Source organism: Nanorana parkeri, unplaced genomic scaffold (assembly GCF_000935625.1).
Source record: "Nanorana parkeri isolate BGI_ZX_2015 unplaced genomic scaffold, ASM93562v1 scaffold36, whole genome shotgun sequence".
Classification (NCBI taxonomy): domain Eukaryota; kingdom Metazoa; phylum Chordata; class Amphibia; order Anura; family Dicroglossidae; genus Nanorana; species Nanorana parkeri.
Genome location: NW_017306304.1, coordinates 229678 through 254947, shown reverse-complemented (window position 1 = coordinate 254947; position 25270 = coordinate 229678). Strand labels below are relative to the sequence as shown.

Genomic DNA, 25270 nt, shown 5'->3' with positions numbered 1-25270 from the left:
CCCCCCCCCCTCAAAAAAAAACCCATTGTATTATTTATTACTGAACATAAGTATAGAATAGAAAAATGTATTAAAAAAAGTATTAGTTTTCGTTAAATTGGGCTTTCATTGTAAAGTGGATAAAAGAGAGCCACTGATATGGGTACCAGCTGGTAATTGCTGTGTCAAGAGGTGGGCTTACCCCTGTCCTGGTTCAGGCAGGTATTCATTTTTGGGCTGTTCTTTGCCCCCTTCTTCCTAATTGAGAGATTGCAGTTGCTAGGATCCCTACAATTGTGAGTTGTTAGTTTGGACCTCACCTCACATTGTGTATGTTCGTAACTTTATCCCCTCCAGTAACACCTGGAGGTGCCAGATAAATGAGTCTATACAAGCAGCTGGACTCCTATAGAGAATGTAAAGTAGAACTAAAGCCAAAACGTTTTTTTTAATAGAGTAGTGGAGGGTTATTATAACCAATATCCCATTAGGTAGATTAACCCTTCACTTTCAATCTGATAGCCACAAAAGGAAGTCAGAGAAAATCCCTCCAAATAGAGGGATATCATTTCTGGTGGTCAGAAGGGTCACCGCAACACCGAAAATTCTAAGCTCGGTTCACACCTAGTGCAGCAGTCGCACGTGTTTGTGTGTTTCTCCGCGTTTGCCGCTCGTCTCCATTTATTTCAATGGGTTCCTATAAAAGTAGTGCATGTAGCAAAATCTGCAACATGCGTTCCGCGTTTTTTTCTTCCACGTTTGTGTGAGTTTTAACGCGCGCAAGCGCGGAGAAGGTGCGAGCTTGCTCCTGGCCACGTTTGGTGTGCCAGTAACTAGTAATGGCAATGCAAGCGCGTTTTGTGCGCACTTGACAAAAGTTTCCGCAGCACCTATGTGTGAAACATGCCTCGGTTTCAGTGATAATGGTCACCACGACAAATGGGGGGGGGGGGGGGGCCTTTCAAACTGGGTGATATCCATGGTGGTCAGCAGGGTCATGAGAATAGGGTGTCCGCCCCTGGAAGATTTCCCGTCTATTCCTGTTCTGAAGACAATCCACAATTTGGGATGTTTTTTCACTTTCACTTCCAATGATAACGGTCACCAGGACAAATATAGAGTGTGAATCTCCATAACAGGGACCCAGACAGCAATAAAAACCTAAGAAACATTCTAATCACTCTCCACTTTATCCAAAATAAATACAAGTTTTGGCTTCAGTCGAACTTTACATTTTTGGTGAGAGATAGAGTGTCACAACCGTCATAAGTCTAAAATGATTTATTATGTTTTTGACAGACTGTACTTAGATAAATGTATTAAAGTATAACTGAAGCCAAAAAATATTTTGTACTGTTGGATAGAGTAAGAGAGAGCTATAACCCCTGTCAGATTTATTTGCCCTTTGTGTCCCGTTGGGAAGATTTCCCTTCACTTCCTGTCCATTAGCCACAAAAATAAAAGAGAGATAATCCCTCTAAAGAGAGGGAAATCCCTGGTGGTCAGTAGGGCCACCCGAACGAGTGCCCCCATTGGAAGATTTCCCATCTATTCCTGTTTTGATGACAACCCAAAATAGAGAAGGTGAATCTCTCTAACAGGAACTCAGACAGCAAAAAAACCTGACATGTTATAATCCCTCTCTAAAAAAAGTTTTCCCTTCAGTTTCACTTTAGGTACATTCAGTGTAAAGCCATTACTGATTGACGTAAAGTCTTGTTTCAGAACCGTGACCATTTTTTTTAGCTACTGAATCTGAATGACAGCCAGGCAAATAGCATTTTTAAAAGCAAATTAGCAGTGGAAGCCTACGCGTCTTTTTTCAGAGGTTTCCTCCGACTTGTGAATGATCCCAGACAAGTGTCTAGAGCAAGGAAGTCATGCACTGATTTTTTTTAAGACTTGTCAGTTGGCACTTTACTTTTGTTCTTGCTCAGTGAGATACATCATGTGAAATGTACTGCAGCTGCTAAAAATATTCATTCATTATGTGCTATTCTGAGCCTCTGGGGGCAGACAGAAGATCACTGAGTAATGACATAATAGTACTTCCCGCTTCTTCTAAAATCTTTAGCGCTTTCAGTTGCATTAATTACCTTGTTTTAGCCATTTTTCGAATTGCTTTTAAACAAGCATCTCCGTATTTGCTGCGATGGCAAAATGTTTTATGGCGTCATCAACAATTTAAGGAGTACATTTTATTTTTCTGTAAAATCCATACTCATCATAAACGTAGAATCTCTCAAATAGGGGAATTCCTTTTGCTGATCTATTGTATTTTTAATGTATGTTGCATGAGCAATTCTTCAGAACCGTCAGAGGTTTTTAATGTGGTGTATTGTAGTGAATAGGAGTGATAGTCATACACGAATGGTAGCCCTACGCCTGACAATGAAAGCGTATCTAAACCCAAAACGCAAACATTTGACAGTTTACCTGTTCTTAGATCTGGTGCCTGCATTCGTTTTTACTTCTGATTCTGTCAGTAACATACTTCTGTACTAATGCTCACTCAATGTATACTGTATCTATGAAGAAACATTGTTTTATATCTTCCTCATTCATTTTTTGGATTTTGGAGGTCTTTGATTGATGTCTTTGATGATAATTTACAGATACAGTATTGACACTAGCTGGAAAGGCAAATAGCATTGTTTGAGATTTCACTTTAGTGAACAAAAAGTTACAAACAAATATCAAGGATTTCAAGTGTTTAGCAAAAATCTGTTTTAATGAAAAATTGCCATTTAATTTGCAAGCGCTTTCGGGGCCTCAAGGGGCCCCCTTTACCAGGCTCAGAATTAAACAATATCTAAACACCATCACCTTAAAATAGATATTACAAGTAAAAAAATGAGGCAAGCCTGTGGAGAGAACGGCACGCTCCGCAGTCACGGCCGTTGGCTGTGAAGCAACATAAGTCCGTTGCTGAGGAAACAGGACACCAGGCTCATGTACAGTAAGTTTTTTGAACTGTGTAATGGCGGGAGAAGTATTCCTGATGCTGTGTAAGGGTGGGAGGGGACTGGTTTTATACTCATTATGTATGTCTATTTTAAGGTGATGGTGTTTAGATATTGCGTCATTCTGAGCCTGATGAAGGAGACCCCTTGAGGCCCCAAAAGCGCTTGCAAATTGAATGGCAATTATTCATTAAAACAAACTTTTGCTAATCACTTCAAATCGGTTTGCTGGTGACATCCTTGATATTTGTATGTTTTTCACGATGCCATCCGTGGTCGCTACGAGCACCTACCTGTATACACAGGACTTTCATTGATCCGGTAAGGAGTGCAGCAAGATTTCTAGCAGGATCAACAAATATGTTTCTGTGCTTGCAGAAAATATATGTACCCTTAAAAAAAAAAAAGTGACATCATTACAAAAAAAGAAAGATCATTTTTACACCCCAAATATCCTATCACGCCCTATTTCTACCATTTACCCAAAATACACAAGAACATTGAAAACCCACCTGGGCGCCCAATAATAGCCAGTACCAACAACCTTACCAGCGGACTGTCCGTTTACATTGATCAATTCCTCCAACCTATAGTCACAGCCTTACCATCCTATATCAAAGACTCAGGTCACCTTATCCAAATCCTATCCAATTATGCATGGAATGACACATACTGCTGGGTGTCATTAGACGTGTGTTCTCTGTACACATCCATCCCACACGCAGTAGGTCTAAAGGCCCTCCTATTCTATCTTTCCAAATCTGCCATCAACCATAACCAAGCAAAATTCATCATGGAGTGCACCGAGTTTACATTACAGCACAATTATTTTTCTTTTCTAGAAAAATTCTATTTACAAATCAACGGGACGGCCATGGGCGCCAATTATGCACCCAGCTACGCAAACCTTACCATGGGGTACTGGGAGGACCATCATATATGGAAAAACAATCCATATGCCAAACACCTAGTTTTCCTCGGGCGGTATATAGATGACATAGTCATCATCTGGGATGGCTCACCAGAAAATGTAGTTGAATTCGTGCAACATTGTAACAACAACCAATTAGGCCTCTCCTTCACTCACGTCACCAGCACCACCGAACTCGTTTTCCTAGATCTTGAATTGACCACAAAAAATAACCAAATCATTACCAAAAACCACATAAAACCCACAGGAGGCAACTCCTACCTTCATTACCACAGCTGTCACCACCCCCGCTGGAAAAAGAATATTCCCAAAAGTCAGTTTTGCCGACTCAGCAGAAATTGCACCGACAAAACTGACTACTGTTCTTCCAGTTCACTTCTCACCAGAAAATTTCAAGAGAAAAAGTACCCCAATGATTTGATCACAAATGCCTTCTCAACCTATCTACAAACGAACCAAACCGAATCCATTGACCGCAGACAATCCTCAACTAACAACCAAGTGCGATTTATCACTACTTACAATAATAGCTATAAAGCCATCGAAAAAGTATTACACAAAAATTGGCACATCCTACTCAAAGATCCAAAGTTAGGACCCTTTCTGCCAAATAGACCATTTATAAATTTCAAGAAGAACAAAAGCATCAAGAACCTTATTGCACCATGCAAATTGCTTAAAAAAACAGAAAATAACACAAAAAATTTCCTGTTTGACAACAGAGTAGGGACATTCCGGTGTAAAAAGCCGAAGTGTCTCACCTGTCAATTCATCCATCATGGCCAATCATCATTCAGGGATCATAGCAATAATGTCTACAACATAAGACAGTTCATCACATGTACACACGATCACGTGGTATATGGACTAAAATGCCCTTGTGGGTTGATGTACGTTGGACGCACTATACGACCGTTACGGAAACGCATTGGAGAACACCGGCGTTTCATTGAAAAGGGTGATACTGAACACAGCGTGCCACGGCACTTCACTGCCTAACACCACAAAAACATCCACGCCCTCCAAGTGTTCGCCATAGAACATATACCCATTCACCTAACACCCTCAGAGCGCTTCAAACGCCTATGCCATAGAGAAACTTATTGGATATACAAACTGAATACCCTAAGGCTGGGTTCACACCTAGGCGTATTGAATATGCGCGCCTGTCGCACGGTTTTTTTACCGCGATTCGCGGTAAAAAAGTTGCGCGACCGTCGCGTGATTCCGAAGGCTACTTGGCTGTATCCCAATGTAAAACCCCCTACAAAACAGCCCAAAGAAGTACATGTACTTGTTTGAGCGTAGGCCGTTTTGTAGGGCGTTTCAGACGGCGGAAATACGGAAAGGTGTGAACCAGACCCATAGAAAACTTGATAGAGCGTTGAACGCACGACAAAACGTAAAGGTGTGAACGGGGCCTAACACCCATGGGATTAAATGAAGATTTGGAGATACTAACCATCCTCTAAAATAAAATTGAATTTAAAATATACGCAAAATACACGTATCATACTGCCTTCACAAGAGCCCCCCTTTCCCCCCCTTCTGTGCCCACTGGTCTGAATAGGCCTTCCCCTATACGTGATTCCATTGTATTCTCGTATCCCCAATGGAACCCTATATCTAAACACACATTTTCCAAATAATAACTGTGTATGGAGAAGTCAATATCAAGTCACCCCATCGCTCATAGTAACAGCACATCTGTCCATGACCTTATAGAGTGCCCCCTTCCCTAACCCTTTCATTCAACAGACCAAGCCTCCACCTACGATCTCAGATCATAAAAATACACACACAGGAGACTTTCCCCACATCAGCGGCTCCTAGTCATAAGCTCTGAATCAACTGACCAATCACATCTCTTCACGATCGGAAACCACGCCCACCTGTCATTGTTTAAACCGCTGCTTTTCCCGCCCGCACCAGTAAACCACTTCGGGCTTGACAAAGAGGTCTTGAACCTCGAAACGCGTAGCCAATCCTCCACTCCACGGACCGCAGTGTCCGTTAGCCTTGAGCTCATTCCCAAGACAATTTCAGAACGATCGCTTATCTACAAGATACCGCTATACAGCGGCACTTCTGCTCCCGTTCAGCCGACGAGTGGCAGCCTGGCCAGCTGCGCTCTCATTGCACCTGACGGTGAGTGTCACGTCAAACGGCATAGTTCACCTTGCCTAACGGACCCTTTAGTCACATCAACTACCGATGAATAACAATAGACTGACCTAGAATCATGTAGTCCGTTCTCTACACCCATACAGACCAGCCACAGATGCTGCTCAGCACTCCATGCCGACAAACTGCTCTTATTTCTCTAACGTGAAGACTCCAGTTCGTCCGTCCAAAACCCGTTTATTATACCCACACGGACCGGCCAGAGTTACTGCTGAGCGATCTATACAGCCTTCACTCCTCAACTGCAAGACTCCATCCTGTCCTCCCAAACAGTGAGTTTTCAGTCTAATATTGCTTTTAAAGTTTCTATCCATACCATCACAAGCATTGTTTTAGCATTGGCATATTATTGTTTTATATTTGTTTTAAATTTGTTTTAATATTAAAATTTGTTTTAAACATATCCATTCATCTTATCATATTCCATATCAGTTGTGCGCTCGCCATTTGTACTGTTTAAAAAAAAACAAAAAACAATGCAGCCACCTCGCCTAAGGACTAGTAAACTGCAATATACAGTATATTCTTGGCTTTAGGTAAAATTTTAGTTAAACACTGTTGATTTGGTTTAGTAAGGTTTATATAGAGATCTCAGTGACACAGTTACAATATGATTTTGGAACATTTTGCACAGGCCATCTGACATGAACACAGTAATTATAACTCCTAACTATATCCACTTCACAAGCATGAACAATGCTGTGCTAAGATACTCCTTGAGCATACCACACATGTTACAGTGCAACTGTACAATCACCTTTAGGGCCCGTTGACACCATAGTATTGTGTTATCGTACAATGCACCTAGCATGCGGTACTGTGCGCTAGGTGCATTTGAATGGCACCCTAACACACTTCCTTGCGGCGGTGTATTGCAAAACAGTGCATGTGGCACCACAATACCTTGAGTTGCACTGCGGTGGAAAACAACAATGCATGTCAACCGCAGATGTGTTGGGGTATCATTCAAATGAATGGCAAATCAATGCGCCTAGCACATGTTACTGCAGGCTAGGTGCATTGTGCATTGTGTGCTTGCAACACTATGGTGTGAACCTATTTAAATCTACTAATAACTATATATTGCCTGATTGGATAGAAATTGATTGGATGGATCAGGTAAGTCCTCATATTACATAGTTTTGGTAAATCTAAAGTTAATTGTACAAATTCTGTATGGTCTGATTAGAGTGTCTGTAGTAAAATATATTCTTCCAGCAGTGCTTATCTGACTGCATGTTGACTGGTCTGATTATATCCAGTGTAACACAGCAATTTGTTTTGTAAAAATATGAGAAAGTTTGTGCATGGAATACAATTCAATACAATACAAAGGTAAATGCATAGGAGTAAAGTGGTCAGGATAAGCGAAGCCCTCCCTTTCAGTGATCGGTGGAGTATAACATTGGATTGATTGGTGTGGGTGATATCTCTTATATTCAGAGAAAAGTCAAAGGTGTCCTGTAAATTTCCTAAAGTCTTTTTGTCTGTGTAACACAATATAACGAAAGATCACCATTAGCAAAAGAAAAAAATAACATCAATCCTTAAACAATGAGTTAAAGCAACAAAGAGCAGAATAATATTAACATTTATAAATGCACATATGAAGTCCACACACATCTTCTAGTATGCCGACATGGCCACCCCAACAGAACAAGACCCACTTTCTGGATAGAATGTTAAATAATAAAGTGCCCACATAGCATAATACCTTTATTACAAGTTAAAACTTTTCAATAGACAGTTGTGCCAGGCTCAAGCCAGTACCTTAGCATGCAATGACTTCAGCTCCTCCAACCATTGCATTTCATCATTATAGATTTTGTGAGGGGCCGTTATGTGTTATGTATGGTGTTACCTATCAATGATAGATTTCAGTATGGAACCCTAAAGATTCCTTTGCGCTGGGGATCTCTGCATTGCATACTATTGAGGTAATTTAGTCTTGCAGGAAAAGCAGAACAATAGTTCTAAACATCTTGAAAACATCATGAAGTTTAAATGTGCCATCTTTCTATCAGTAAGAATAATAACTATGTAGTAATAATGCATTTAAGTGGTGTAAATATTGGTATATATTATTTATCTGAAATTAAATCTTGTTAAATTATCTCAACTTTACAGACTGCTGAGTCATATTGGTCATTACTGTTTTTCGTCTTCTGATTTATAACCACTAGAGGGCATACATGTTAGGCAATGTCATCAGAATGATCCAAACAAAGCAAAACACCACTCACATTTCGATCCTGGCTTCTGACTTGCATCTGCGTCCCAGGTGCAGGCAACCAGTGCGTCTCCACCTCAATCAAGATTCAAAACATGCCGCAGTCCACAGGATCTTGTTTGGAAAATAAAAGTGTTTCTTTAAGGAGCAATATACACACTGTCCCTAGCTCCCCTATGGCTATTGGGTGACTGTATTTCTTTTACTAAAATATTTAACCATTTGTTCACAATCATCTCAGTAGCAGCACAGTGCATGGGCTAGTGAAATATAGGCAAAATCTTTTTCTAAACCTATACTGCATTAATAACATCCTAGCTAGATTATTATTATTATACAGGATTTATATAGCGCCAACAGTTTGCGCAGCTCTTTACAATATAAGGAAGACATTACAATTACAATACAATTCTAGACAAGATGGTAAGGAGGGCCCTGCCCGTGAGAGCTTACAATCTAAAATATGTTTTTCTCCTTCATCCTCATCTGTTAGTGAATAGATTTTTGTGTTTTTGTTTTAGAATGGACTCAATGCTTTGCATCTTGCTGCCAAAGAAGGACATCTCTATCTTGTTAATGAATTGCTGGAAAGAGGATCTTCAGTGGATTCTGCAACCAAGGTACAGTTTAAAAAACTAAAATGAGAAAAAACTGAAACTGTAAGAAGTTCTGTTATGAAGTAAATAGAAAGGGACACTGTTAGGTGAGGGGCTGAGATACAATATACTATATATTAAACGTAGATGTAACTCTAGGCAGTACAGCCTCCGAGAAATTAATTAGTATTAGTATTATTAGTATTTAAAGTAGGGCTGGTACTGATGAAAATTTTGTGTTCGATTAATCGAATTAATTAATTGATTCATTTTGATTAATTATAACGCACATACAGATCCAACTACATTGACCTATACACATACAGCACAGCAATAAAGTAATAAAATTAACTAGAATCACACTAATCCAGCACGTTATTAATCTCACGTGCCCCACTCAATATGGTCGCCGGTTGAGTGGGGCAACTCAGAATAATAACGTGCTAGTGTGATCCTAGTTCATTTTATTACTTAATTGCTGTGCTGTATGTGTATAGGCCAATGCCTTGGCTGGCGCTCGTGCAGAACAAGTTTCTTGGGCAAAGTCAGGCGGTCGCAGAACTCGATAAGTTCTCAGTGTCGACAGATCACCGGCCCAAGTGGCTCCGTCGGCTAACAAAAGGAAGGGGGTGGAGTCCGGTGACGTCACGGACATATACGTCACCAGACCCCTCCCCCTTCCCTTCGTTAGCCGACGGAGCCACTTGGGGACGGGGGGGAAGAGTCCAGTGACGTCGATGTCCGTGACGTCACTGGATCTCCGACGGGACTCCGGGAAGCCGGCGGAGAGGTGAGTGTTTTCATTACTGATTAAAATTCTTAAAATCGAGTAATTAATCATTAATTTCCGCAGCCCTAATTTAAAGGTAAAATTTAGGTTTGAGTAGAGTGATGAAGAGTTGTGACTAGAACAGAAATAGAGGGGAGATCTTTAAATGGGGACACTTGTTCATATATAGCTGTCTAAGAGGGAATTTAGGATGAGCAGTGAAGGGAAATATTCCTAGTGGAACAGAGATGGCAAAACAATGATAGTGGTTTTAAACAATCCATACTGTATCCAAAATGAAAAAAAAAATGGCTTTAGATATACTGTACAGTAATAGGATCTAGCAGTTCTAAGGGCCAAGCATACATGAAAAAAGCTCAATGTTTAGCGCTCCCATGCTAATAGCTTATTATTGGTACCCGTTGTCAAATAATTATAACATTATAATAATACACATGTATATATATGTACAGTACATGTGAATAAACATATAGATACAAATCAATGCATGCATTATACTGGCTCTCTTGTCAGTTTGGTTGGCTTGATTTAGTTTGTTGTACTGTTAGAAAACAACTCGTATATCTATAGTGCAATTTCCATATTGGATGCAGGTATTTATATAAATAAATGTAATAAATAAATACATTTACAAACATAAAATGTGAATATTCGCTGCTTACTTTATTTTAGGAGGTTTTTTGATTCAGGGCAGGTTCACACCATTTTCTGGACCAGATCTGGTCCGGAAAATTATGTGAACCTGCCCGCAGTTCCAGTGCATTTCAGACTAGACAAAATAAGACATGCAGTTTTTTTTCTTGTCTGGTCTGGAACTCTGTGTGAACAGAGGCCAGAAATAGCATAGGGATACATTAGGATGTATTTTGGGTCCCGAAACAATCTGGTCTGTTCTGGAGATGATCTGGATGTGGTGTGAATGGGCCGTTATTGATAATGAGTTGCACTCAGGGCTGGTTCACACCACAAAGGCTGCATTCCAGAGCATTCGGCCTCTGGAATGCAAGCCGGCCGGCTCCCCGCGTTCAGGGGTGGGAGGGGGAGTGGCGGTGCATTGAAGTCAATGGCACAGTAGCAACACCCCCTGCCTGCAGTGCGATCGCCCGCACTCGGAACGCAGGCACATTAGCGTCTGCGTTCCGGTCCAGTGTGATCTGCAAAAATACTGCAAGCACTATTTTTGCAGATTGCATTGGACCAAAATGCAGACACTAATGTGCCTGCGTTTTGGGTGTGGGCAATCGCATTGCAGGAGGGGGGCGTGGCTGTTGTGCCATTGACTTCAATGCACCGCCACTCCTCCTCCCGCCCCTGAACGCAGGGAGCCAGCCGGCTTGTATTCCAGTGCATTCCAGAGGGTGAACGCACTGGAACGCGGACTTTGTGGTGTGAACCGGCCCTCAACGTCAGAAGAATTGTCCAGGCATTGATACAAGACAGCTTGTATTTTATTAACAGAGGGAAAGAGTAGGCGTCTAATCTACACTACTAGATCACCTTTTGCGTGTGAAATTCTATAATCACATGATTAGTGCCAGTGATGAAATAGAGACCATGGCATACTCCTGGCATTCCTAAAGTGCTGCATTATTCTGAACTATCTCAGTAGAGAAACCCCTTTCTGGGGATGCCTGATATTTTATCTCAGGTTCTTTGCTGGGGTTTAAGAAAAGTAGTGAGCTAATCACTGAAGCAAGGAAGCAAAAATATTTTAGATATGGCAGTTTTAGTAAATTAAGGTTGCCTAAAGATAGCAATGGAAGGGTCATTTTTAATACCATTAAATTACAAAATGGCTGGTGTATCATTTATATATATGTATGAAATCATTTTCAATAAAGCTAGGATTTTTTTATTTTTATATAAAGCATAGGAAAAAAAGTGTGATAATATTGTTTTATATCTTTTCAGAAAGGGAACACTGCACTACACATTGCATGTCTGGCCGGGCAGGTAGAAGTGGTGAAGACTCTGGTCAAGCAAGAAGCCAATATCAATGCCCAGTCCCAGGTACTTTAATAAGTGTGAACAAGTCATAATGTCTTATTACCTGTATTGTTATAATAAATGATCTTTTATGCAGTTATGATTAAAAAAATAAAAAACAAGACTTAAAATAAATAATTGAATGAATAAACATGATAAGTAATAAATGTTTATGATATTAAGCCAAACTCTTATTACTTTTACCACTGCGGTTTTAAATGGTCACTTAGGAGCAGGGCTCTGGGTCAAAAATGTAGATGATAAAACATCAAAAGTCCAAATGTATTCTGCAATCTGTCCTTTTTATAAAGGCTCTAGAATTATGTTTCTGGAACAAAGCATTTTTTTTTATGTGGCACTACAAAAATGGAAAAGCACAAATGTTAAAAGTTTACATATGAACGGTACAAGCTGCAAAATAAATAGCTAAGGGATAAATGGAGTTAATAAAAATGAATTAGAGCTAACTAAGGGTTAATAAGGGATTCAACTGTTAATTAGTTAAACTGTAAAATAAAATAAAAAACTTTTTTTAGTTACTGGATTTGCTGCAGCTAAATTTCTTTGCAGATCAAATGACAACAATGAATGAATGGGGTAGTTATGAGAAAGGGAGTTGGAAAAACTCCCCTGATTAGCAAAGGAGTTTCGTTAGAGGCATATGTTTTCTAGACAATAATTAGATCACCACATAGCACGAATATATGAGTGGAGGCTGCAAATGTAGCCTTTATTCTAAAATAAATGATGAGCAGGACCTGATATACAGCATGTGTAGTAATGAGAAAGTTTATTTAGAGGCATAAGTATTCTCAGAGACATTAAAGGTCTTAAAGCCCAGTGAGACCTGATCAAAAAAAGTCTGCAGCTACCTTTATACTAACCTTCATAGATTTTACAAATGGCATAGCAGCAGGAGCAATAGATGTAGCAGTCTCTTTGGGTCCATAACCCCATAATGAATCAGTGAAAGCATCATCATGGAGCATATGTGTGTATGAGGTGCAGTTGAGGGGGCCAGGTTTACGTTACATTAAAGTAGCCTGACTTGTCTTGAAAAGGTAACAGTAATGCTGAAGAACAGACACCTTGTCATAGCTCCCTTGTCATTCTTTGAAATGTATCTAAACCCAAAGCATAAGTTTAAAATATTGCAGTTTGCCAAATGTAGTTGTCTTTTTTCCTTAAGTCCCCATTCACACATTAGCATATCGGGAACAAGCATCTAATCTATCTATCCATCTAAATCTGCTAAAGCATCTAACACAACTGTCTCCACATGGTGACAGTGCCGCTGTCCAAGGGTGGCTCTATTGATCCTCCATAGAGTGAACCCACCCTAAGACGCGAAGTGTGTTACTGATCACCAGGTGAAAATACATTTTTAAAAAGTCTAAAAAAGGAAATCTAATGCAGCCACCACATATAAGGTTTGGTAAGCTGCAAGATATGACATTTTTGATTTTGGGTCTAGAACTGAACTCTGTGGTCCCGTGGAACCCCTGGAATTCTAGTCCCAGAAATTCACTCTCTCATTTGCTCCAGGTCATGATCCCCTCCTACCGTATAATTGTTAGTAGTCAAAGACCAATTTTCTACCACCAGTGAGGCTCTGGCATTCAGCAATTAAAAGATAGTGGCCTGCAAGGAAAGTTTGTATTAATTAAGCCTATCATAAAAGTAATACATAGTCTGCCATTGCTGACTTCTTACAAAAAATAGTTGCTTGGCTGCTATGTTGATCATATTGCTTCAATACTTTCTGAGTCACTGTCCTGGAATATGCACTCACTGAGCACTTTATTAGGTATAACTGCTCAATAATGCAATTATCTAATTAGCTAGTCATGTGGCAGCGGTGTAGTTCATCATGCAATATCATGCAAATATAGCTCAGGAGCCTCCGTTAAAGCCTATCTCTGAGGAAACCCTCCACTCCTCTCTCTTTTTTTGCAAATACCTGGTGAAGCAAAGTTTTACTTACCAATATCCACCAGTTGGATCCCTCGCCATTGCCACCTCTGGGAGCAATAATCCAGCACTGCAGATGTGCCTGTTTGGTCCCCTTATGCTGATGCCACTGCTTATACTTCTGGATTCTAAAAGGTCCCCATTGCTGGACAGCCAATGGGATTTGTCCTCATCACACAGGCAGTGACATAAGCACCCAGAGAAGGACCCCCCCATCCTGTACACAGTAGAAGTATAAAGACTTTAGACCAGAATGCCAATTGACAGGGAATTTACTTAAGTGAAAAGGGCATTTAGGTAGTTTTCTTTTATATTTAAAGAAGAACTCTTGGATTTTGAAAAATTAACCCCTAGAGAAAAACAAGCACTTAACCCTTGCAGTGTGTGGGTAGCCCCACTGCAAGGGTTAAGTGCTTGTTTTTCTCTAGGGGTGCATATAAAAATACTCACCTGATCCTCGGTTCTCGGGCAGTGACCTTATCTCGCTCACCCTCCGCTCCGGCTGTGGTATACTCCTCGAGGTATTCACATCTAATAGACCTGTATTTGACTTGATAACGTCACGGGTTCTTAGACCACCAGAGCCCAGGGTAGAAGAGACTGCAGGGACCGGTCTAGCAGCTAGAATCAGATGAGTATTTCTACTTTATTTTCACCCCCTAGAAAAATTGAGCACTTAACCCTTGCAGCACGGTGGTACCGCTTTAATGGCAGCAACTAGTTAAAGGGGATGTGGCAAAGGCAGCAGTTGGAATGGGGCTTTATTGTTCATATCAAACATCAGTATGGGGGAAAAAATGTGGCTTTGACTGTAGCATGATTATTAAACATCCAGTGAGTTGCAATTCTGCAGACAGAAATGCTAGACTGGTTCAAGCTGATAAAAAGCCTAAAACAAATAAAACAAACAACGCCTCCTCCTAGTGTATTAAAGTTTATTAGATAGAGTAATAAAAAAATGACATAAAAACTACTCACATAGAGGTATAACGGAATGAGCAATCGGATAAAGAGCAGGTCCCAGAGAAGGCCGACTAGCTGACGTGTTTCGGGGGAGCTTTCCCCCTTCCAAAGCCTACAGTAACACAGATAACCACTCATTACAACTGTGGTGAGCAGATAAAGCCTCTCAGAATCAACACAACATGTAGAACCTTGAGCCAGATGGGCTACAACAATAGTAAACCATGTCGGGTTCCACTCCTATCAACCAACAAAAGCTGAAGCTGCAGTGGACACGGGCTAACCAAAACTTGACAGTTGAAGACTGGAAAAATGTTCCCTGGTCTGATGAATCTTGATTTCTGCTGAAGCACCCAGATGGTAGGGTCAGAATTTGGTGTCGGTAACATGAATTCATGGATCCAACCTGCCTTGTCTGTTGTGTGTGGGATTTTTTTAATGGCATGCTCTGTGCCCAATAATATCAGTTAATCATCACTTGCATCCTACAACACATCTGGGTATTGTTGCTAACCATATGCATCATTTCATGGTCAATATTTAGTATACTGTAGTGTTCCCAATAAAGTGCTCAGTGAGTATAGTTGCAGGTTAGTCCTGACTTGACTGATCCGTAATACTAGTCTTTGTATTTCTCTCATGGAAGGTTTTCTTTATTCTTGTAATGTTGAACAACAGTTCCGATAATGTTAATTAGCTTGGCATTATGAGAGGTGTTCTTGCATAGCAATTAAAGTGCTGAAGGCTGTCTGTAAAAGATCTATGTGTTGAACTCTAAACGGAATAATTAAACAGGGCTGTCCTTTAGTCGCTGCTATTCATCTGAATGATGTGACGTGCAGTATGGTAACTTGTGCACTGGTGACATGTAACTAAGAGTCAGAATTTGCCTTCAGCCTAAGTTTTATATGCATTACTTCTCAGTAAGTATATAGCAGATGGCATGTTTACTCCTTGGAAAGGTGTATACGTTACATTTACCCTGCAGTAAGAAAAATGGAAATGTAGAGAGTACACATTAGAAGTGAACCCTGCACTGCTGACTTGCAGTTTGTCTTCAGACATCAGTAAACTACTAGAATACAATACATTGTTGCTGCCTTTATTAGATAAAAAGAGTTATCATGAACCACAAGACATCTGAGTATATACCAACAGTCATTTAATTTAAAGTTGTCTCATCCTACTGCCCCCCACTAGTCGAGCAAACCTGAGTTGGAAGATTCCATGTTGTGAGTGTGAGGATTTAGTGTGAGTCTGGGAAGTATTTCTGAATCCTGAAGCTGCCTACTACATATGTAAAGAGTGATCATGCCTATTGGCTGATGCTGATATGTTGCACCATCGCTATTGAATAGGCATGCTCATTGTAACTATGTATTAATGGCAGTTATCAAGCTGTAACAGTTTTTAAATTAAATTTACTTGCTGGTTCAAACTGTTTTGTTTTGCAATTAAATGATACTGTACATGTTCTTACTGATATTAAGTGATGTACATTAAGGAACAAAGTTCTGGCAGCTTGCCAGTCATCCCATATAACTTTTTAGTGGCTATTTTCACCACAGCAATCCTGCTCATAGCCTCCTCAGGATAGTGGGTAATCATTGTATCATCAGAACATTTGAACAGGAATGAATGTCTAAGAATTGTGTTCCTAATGAAGTTACTCTTGGAATCATACAGGCCACAAACAGCATGTATTGGCCGGTCTTTCCATATATCTGGTGTGCATGAACAGGATTAAAATAATTGTCATTGCTAAGTTTACAGTTTAAAGTAAAGCATGATCACAGCCACCAGTAATTTAACAGTGGAGATATTGTAATACAGTAATGGATAACCTAGCCACAGGGGATTGTCATTGGATTATTGTGGAACTCTGCCAGTTATGTTTTGTAGTTTATTAGCAGACACTGTACATAGTCCTCAGCTGTAGAGGTCAAAGTGAGAAATACAGACTCATAACTTGGCAATAAAGCTGTATAAATGTGGGTCATCCAACATCATGGAAGAGAAGGGCTCGGTGTTAGCAGCCGGTTGCTCTGTAATCCACAACCTCATGTGGTCAACCTCATCCAGGACAGTATTAGATAGTTATAAGGCACATGTGCAGTACATGGGCATTGCACTCACTAGTGAGTCAAACGCAGCATGCTTTCATATGCTTTGCCATTACTTTCACTTGCTTCTTCTTTGCTTCAAGCTGCTTCTGAATTACTCTGAGCTGCTACTGTTGCTCCAGTATTTACATTGACATGCATGAGAAACAAAGCAGTTAAATGAGCCAGCATACATGACCACTTACAAAGATGCTACTATTTTTTAATGTTAGGTATTTAAAACTCAAATGGCAAAGTACCAGTCATTCAGTGTGCAGCAGCAATTATACTATATTAAGCAGAACTCCATGTGGCTGCCGTTGCTGATTTCTACTGAAAATTTTGGTTTCCAAGCTGGTATGCTGGCCCTATGGCTTTAATACTTTCATAATCATTAACGTTTCATACCTAAAGTGATTTAAAAAACCATGTAAAAAAAAATAAAATGCTGTCTGTATCACAGTTGAACTGGTTTCTTCTAAAAGTATATGCATTTTTAAACATTTTGGATAGAGTAGGGATTGGTTAAAGTCCCATCAGAATATTTTTTTTTGCTGTCTGTGTTCAATTGGGGAGATTTCCCTTACGTCCTGTACTGTGGACACAACAAGCAGAAGAAAATCCCTTCTTAGACTGTTGTTACCAAAACAAGTGCCTCCATTGGAAGATTTATCATCTATTCCTGTTCCAGTGGCAGTTTAAACTTTTGGATTTTCTCTGTTTTTCAATTAAAGTGACAGTGGTCACCAGGACATTGGACAGGGTGTATCTCCCAATGAGGCCATAACCTGCAATATAAACTTGACAGGGGTTTTATCCATTCTCTACTGTACCCAAACTATAAAAATGTTTTGGATTTAGATGCACTTTCATTCCCCTTAGACCTTTCAGACCCATGTTGGTCTATGGGTAGCTGGATGTAAAGGGACATGTGCCGAAACGGTTTGTTTTTCTAGACATGGTCAGATTAGGGGGTAATCAGATGTAAACAGACAAATGCCCATTTAAATCTGGCTGCCCATAGACTAACATTGGCCTTCTGATCAGATTCACCTAAAAAACTGACAGAAGGGCTTGATCGTAAAAACCGTGTAAAAGGGGCCTAATAGAAAATGCGTTTTTATTTTTGTGTGTGTTTCTGTTCGGGATCTGTCCAGGCTGCAGCGTGACTCCGCCTGCTATATGCTGTGTCTTGGGTCACAGGAGGACATTAGTAAATGTCCTCCTGTGGCCCTAAAAAGAACTTCAGCCAAAAAGGGTTTGGCAATAGTTCTCTTTTAATGTTTTAAAAAAATGGATGCCAAAAGTGCCTTTGATTGTTCATAATTTGATCAAACAAAAGCAGCCAACACGTTCCAGGGGCAACAACACTCCCCTTTCATCAGGGATTAGGATGGGATAAGGATTTGATTAGACTCGAAAGATGCTATAACCAAATGGATCTATTGCTACCGATTATAATTTCAGACCTAAAGGAGATTTTTTTTTGGTTATAGTTATGAAAAATAAAGGCACTTCTAGACTCTTTCACCTTTTGGTTTGGCACCCTTTATTTCAAAATATTGTGTTGCTTCTGGATACCCATCAATGGAGGTCTGTTTTGTCAGGGAGCTGCCTTACCAAAGCCTGTGAGCTTATTTGCATAACTTCCTTGCATATGAATGACTTGAATAAACACAGAAACCCCAGAACCTCAGGAGCTTACAGATTTGAATCTCTTAAAAAATGATTAGACCTTTACTAGGATAGTCATCTGTAGGCTTAAAGGGGACCTTTACCACCTGTGACAAAGAATCACATCACCATACAGCTCTGCAAGCTGATATGAAATACCAATATATCAAAATCTTACATTCATTAGCTAAACAAGCCTATTTTTATTTCACTCACAATTTTTTTTTTCACTTCCTGTTCCACTTTGGTACAAATGATGTAATCTGTGCCCAAGCATTGTATCCTGGGAAGGTTACATCAGCAGAGCATTGCTGGGAAATCTTACCTGTAATCTCATGAGATCTCAGGGAAAGGCATTTTCCTCTTCTGAGATGATGTGCATGGTAACATTCTCTCTACATGGGGCATCAAGCAGCGGAATGTTGATCTGCAGATTCCATTAGTCAAAAAGCAGCATCATAACTACTAAAAAAAGTTATTGTATGACTCGGTGCTCTATTCATATGCTTACTAGAAAATATTTTTTGCTGATGTAGCGTATAAAGCCAGATGGTGCTGTTGTATTTGCTGATCATCTGATTTTTCTTTTTTTTGTCTCTTTTTTATACTTATATAATATCACTGTATTTTAGTTGTGCAATATAAGCTTAACATAACCTTTTTACAACCCTGGGGAGCTAACACAGAGAATATGATGACAAAATAAATAATCAGAATTTACCTATAGTGTAATCCACATCAGAATCACCAGAATTATTACAGTAAAAGTCTTCAACTCAACCAAAGAAATGTGATATAGGACAAACCCTTGAATATGAACAACTAATAACAGGTTTATTTATAAGAGAAGTGAAACGTTCTATGAATATATATCGCTTGCATTACATAGCAAGCAATCAGATAACAGTCTACTGTAGTGAAATGACGCAAAATGTATAATCTAATTGGTTACCTTTGGATGGTGCTCTTTGCACGCAAGATATATGAACTGTTTTTCAGTAATAGGATATATGATAATTAAACATATTCATATATCGTGCCTATTCTTGCATTTTATAACATTTTTGTGTAATTTTGTAACATAACAGTTTTAAATTTGGTGTAATCTTACTGAATAAAACATTTATTTAGTGTCCACCATGTTTAAGAGGTAGTGTGTATATCAGTTGCTAGGTGCTCAGTCACTGGTAATTTCATCTCCGACATGGAGCTCTCATCATTACAAGTGACCACAGCTGCACACACCGCACATGCCATGTGTGAGTAGACTTACTCCTAGGGAACACTCAGCATGTGTTCAGCAAATAGCTGAGGCATTTGATTGATGTACAGACTCAAGACGACTAGTAGCTTAAACCAAATATTTTCACATTAGCCAAATAGATTCTGGTTGGTCGTTTCCTGAAAAAAAAAGTAGATGGGCGGCAGCATTGATGAACCTCATAATTTGACAAATGAACTGATAAAAAAAATAGAACTCATAAATATAAGAATGTCACACTTCTTGAGGTCATGTAATAGCGCTGTGGTCACAAATGTTGCATCTTTTTCATAAATGATTATGTTAACAAAAATTCATAATATACCCTTGACAGCTGTCAAATGTATGTGGCAGTTTTATTATTATTATACAGGATTTATATAGCGCCTACAGTTTGCGCAGCGCTTTAGAATATAAGGAAGACATTAAAATCACAATACAATTCAAGACAAGATAGTAAGGAGGGCCCTGCCTGTGAGGGCTTACAATCTAAAAGGGGGCGGGAAGTGATACATGAGGAGGGAGCTGTGTGGGGATGAATTGTTTGAGAACGTGATAGTTCAGCGGTTAGTTTGAGGTGGGATAGGCTTCCCTGAAGAGATGAATCTTTAGGGATTGCCTACGGTCAGTCAGAGTAGGAGATAGACTGACAGGTTGGGATAAGGGGTTCCAGAGGTTATGGGAGACTCTAGAGAAGTCCTGGAGGTGAGCATGGGAGGGGTTGACAAAGGAGCTAGAAAGCAGGAGGTCTTTGGAAGAGAAGAGGGGACAGTTAGGGTGATACTTTGAGACAGGTTTGGAGATATGGCCGGGGGGCAGAGTTGTGGATGGCTTTGTAAGTGGTTGTTAATATTTTGAATTGTATCCTTTGGGGGATTAGAAGCCAGTGCAGGGATAGGCAGAGGGGGATTGCAGACACTGAGCAGTTGGTTAGGTGGATGAGTCTAGCAGCAGCATTCATGATAGACTGAAGGGGGGCTAGCCTGTGTAGTGGTAGGCCAATGAGGAGGGAGTTGCAATAGTCAAGACGAGAGATAACAAGTGAGTTTTCAAAATATCTTGCGATATGATGCCAGTGTATAGTGCTACATTTGTTTTTAGTACTGGGAGCTTAGTGTTGGTAGTTCTCCGTTTGATGCTTCCACAGTTCTAATGATGTAGCTAGTCAGCATTTTATACCCTATACTAAAGCACTCCCGTAATACTGAGGGCCATATTTGTAAAGCAATAGATCTGGCATTCACCAAACATTATCTACAGGTGTATCTTCCAGGTGCATGTGTTCCGGTTCTCAAAAAAACTCCAAACGCTGATACCGTAGCTGTTCCATTGCTCTGTTTGAACACCACCAAGATCCCAAATCCAGAAAGAAAGGTCTCCATATATAAAGGGACATAATATCAGCCAGAATGATATCTGTTGCTGTTATGGTGGACTTCTTTTTTTAATTCTCATATAATTTTGCATAGACAGGAATATTGAATAATAGATATGTTGGTAAAATACTACTCAATTCAGGATCTCATTGCCCCAATGATCCTCGTAGGCTCTAGTCTAGGGCTACACTGTCAAATAAGGGCAAATTTACATGTAATGACATAACATTAAACATCGATTTAGTTTTCTGCTGCAAAATCAAGCTAATTGTATTACTAGATCTCCAATCTTTTTTTTTTTTTTTTTACTGTAAAACTGTTCTTCCTTTCAATTGTGCCGATATACAGTATGTGTTAGCTGCACTTTGCAGATATGCTCATTTATCCTATTTCTAGTTTCTGGCAGGTGCAACCTACATACTGGAGCCATTCCAACATATAAACTAGTTTCAGATCATTACAAGTAATATGATCTTTAATATACTAATCCAGTAAAGAAAAAAGCTATATCATTCTCTTACAATCTTCTTGTTAACTATAATTAGTGACCAATCAGAACTTGGTACATGAGCCATTTATTCATACAAATTTCTATTTTCCGAGGAAGTGGTATCTGTATTCCCTGCTTAAAAGCAGATCATGTGAGATAACAATGTTCTTTCTTTCTTTATAAATGCATTTTTAATGTTTACATGAAGGTCCTTTATATTTGTCTACACTGTGTATATCTTACACTAGAGGTTTTTTTTGCCTATTTAATGTGTAGTCAGCATATATACACATCCGTTGCCAAAGACCTTCAAAGTAGAGTACTGATGTTTTAGAACCAATACAAGGCGAAAGGACCAGCTGAGGCTCTGAAATGTTTGGGTGCTACTTTGATGGATTTTGGTATGTGGCATATACATGGGGCGATAATGAATTAAATTTGCATTAGCTTGATACATGTAGAGTTTTGATGGGCGCTTTTACTTTTTTATCAATTAGACATAAGTGTAGTTAAATGTCCAGCAATGCAAAGCTTCTAGGTCACACTGTATGCTGGCAACAAGTTATGTAAACTGACCTTTATTTCTGTCACAGCCTGGATCAGTTGGGGCAATCCTTTGGCTCATCTGCAATAACTACAGTGTATAACAGGCATTAAATATGTAGGAGCTTATAGTGACCAAAAGGATGGCACCTTAAAGTTACCAGCATTCCAAAATTGCAAAATGTGTAGTTTGTGATTTATTGTGAGGTCATAATAGTCACATCAGATAAATTGGTGGTTCTGGTGTTCTTGCTTGAAGAAGGAATCGTACAAGGGAGTTAACAGTGTACATTTGGTTTGCCATTATAAACAGTATGTATATATTATACATGTGAAAAGCATAGGCAATACAGTAATTATCACTTCTAGGATGACAATAATTAATTGCAGTTGTAATACAAAGAAATATAAAATCTTCAAGTTACTAATCCTATGCCACACGGAATAGGATGACCTGGGCCATAGGCACATTTTTATAAAACTTAGTTTAGCACATAGTATATATTGGGTATTAAAGGTTATTTCTATATGAATACTCTGCTACCTTCTTTTTAAAGCCTAGCTGAAATCACAGAAATAGATATGCAGGCTGATCAACATTGCAGTAACAAGCTCCCTTTCTATAGTCTTAGCTCTTCTTTTTTGTTACTGCAATTGACCAGATTTAGGCCTAGTGCACTCAGTAATCAGCTCTTACTAACAGAGCCTGGTCCAAAACACCCCATCTCTTTCAGTGGATACAAGTCTGTAACCCATTTCATATGGGATGTTCTGAAGCTACTAGGCTTTTATTTAATGAGTATCTTGTTTTGGGGAGAAGAAGTAATTAAAATCACAACCAATTAAAATATATACATATTGCCTCTTCTGAAGTGCTTAAGAAGTTCAGTATCAAATTTCCCGGCTTACAAAAAAAGTATAATTCAGACTTTAAAAGTATTTTAGCAGGTGTATTAGTAGAACTCCCCAGATACATCTCTGGAGTTTCTTTTCAATAGACTGTAGCATAGATAGAAATACGATGTGCATTCCCTTTACAAATGAATGGTATGCATAGGAGAATTTGATCCTTGAGGCAATAAGTAAAATATTTTGGGAACTTACATTGTAGTAAACACTTCCCATTGCAGCTTATAGTCTTTACTGTTGTTCTGTTTTACAGTCGGTCATAGAAGTTCCGTATCTTATTTCAGTGTTTAAAAGGCAGGTGCATGTTTGGAACACCAAAGTTGGCACCTCTTCAGTAAAAATGTTTGAGACTTTGCTCCGAGGCAGGTGCTGAAGCACAGATCATACATTGCATTTGTAAGGAACACTGTACATGATAATAACACAAGCTCAGGAGAACAAATTACATCTATTTCTGATTCTTAAAATCCTCTACACAATATTAAAATGTAATCTAGTGTGATAATATACTGATTATATATAAAATATGATATTCTGGGGAATTCGGATTTACCGGAGACACTCAAAATACTGCTTGCACCTAAATGAAGTCCATTTTATTTCAAAGATTTAACAATAACAAATGAATTTTTAACAAAAGAAGGACTTTTCTTTATCACAACAAATGTACAACGTATTTTCAGCACAGTCCAACAAAAAAATGGGCTTACCAGCCAGGAGAGGGGCGCAAACCACACACTGACCTCAAGCTCCAAACCAGACTCTAGGCTTTCCCCTTTGTGACACAAACCAACCATAATTAGATTGAATACCTTTTCTGGGTTAGCATCCACTCTTTTCTTGTCACAACTGGCTTAGTGTCAATAACTAGAAAGAGGTTCTGATTCAATAGCCCATTGACACAGACTCTTTAAAGGTGCAAGTGCAAGCATTCTCTGGATCAAATTCTAAATATTTAAATCTATCTTTTGATTTAATTGTTCGACAATTTGCTAACTCCTATGGGGAACATTTTCAAATTCAGTAATGATTCTGTGGACAATGATTGAACTGCATATAGGAAAATTAAGTTTTTCTGAAATTGTAGTCTCCATGTTCTCTTTGTTTTTGCTTTCAGAATGGATTTACCCCTCTCTACATGGCTGCTCAAGAGAATCACATTGAAGTTGTGAAATATTTGCTGGAAAATGGGGCCAATCAGAGCACTGCTACAGAGGTAAGTGAAATAATGACATTTGGATGCCTGACAATAATTTGCTTTGGTTTAATTAGAAGAAAATGGTCTGCCCACACACAATGCAGTATTGTAAAATGAATTCTATATGTCGTCAGTTATCTGGTCTTCCTTCTATCCTTAACAACTATGAATATCTTCTGTCTGTGTTCTCATTTTCCTGTCTCTTCTGATCCTATTAGAACATGCGATATAATATCTTGACACTTCAGATGCTTTCTGTTCTGCTATAAAATTTTCCAGTACAATAATGGAAAGCACTTTGCTGTTTTCAATAATAGATCACAAGTCATATCTGAGGCATAGTCATGGTGTTTAGATAAAGGTAAAATTGGTCATCTGAACATTATAGCAGCACCAGAAGCTGGAGCATATAAGCTTGTTCCATTCTCTTATTTTTATGGAAAGTCATAGGTCAAGTGCTCGAGGGCCATCATTGCTCAACAATCCTCATAGCACATTGCTTGAAGACTGTGACTGCTTTCCTGCATTTGTACTTTGGAAGTATTCTGTAATAACTTAACATTCTGGTACTTAGTCTTGAGAAATCGGATCCAGATGGCCTCTTTGAATAATAACATACTCAAAAATGGTAAATTCTCTGGCAGATGCAGTATGTCTTCGATTATATAAACAGTAGGAAAAAAACAACATTTAGTTGTTTGAGACAGAGCATCGATTACTCACATGCAAAGCAGTGCCCATATACTAATTGGAAATTACTGAAAATAAAATGAAAAATTTTATATTTCTAAATTGACATAAACATTAACAAGAAATGGGCAGTAAAGTTCCAAAAATATGTGATGCTCCCATCCAATACCTGAGATTTCTTCAAAATTATTAAATAACTGGGCTGTTTGTAAGGAATTTTAGACTATAGGGGATAATATCAAATAAACCTTTAGCATATGAGTTATACGGAAACAAATTAAGTTAGAAGCAAAACTGTTGTAAAACTATTACTGGACACTATTGCTGATGTATCTGGTCAGTAAATATGCCTGCTAGTCAATAGGTAGTCTAGACCTGTGAAGTTCCACAGTACTACAGCAGTGATGACTTATTATTAAAGACAAGTATATATA

The 25270-nt window shown here is 39.1% G+C and overlaps 1 protein-coding gene across 1 annotated transcript in view; it reads left to right on the top strand.

Annotated features, from left to right (window-relative positions):
- The window catches only part of ANK2 (ankyrin 2), a 168320-nt gene that overhangs the window by 24512 nt on the left and 118538 nt on the right, over positions 1-25270 (top strand). Inside the window, exons 3-5 of the mRNA XM_018569969.1 lie at positions 8809-8907; positions 11585-11683; positions 24066-24164. Coding sequence (XP_018425471.1) covers positions 8809-8907; positions 11585-11683; positions 24066-24164 — 297 coding nt within the window. The remainder of the gene's footprint in view (positions 1-8808; positions 8908-11584; positions 11684-24065; positions 24165-25270) is intronic.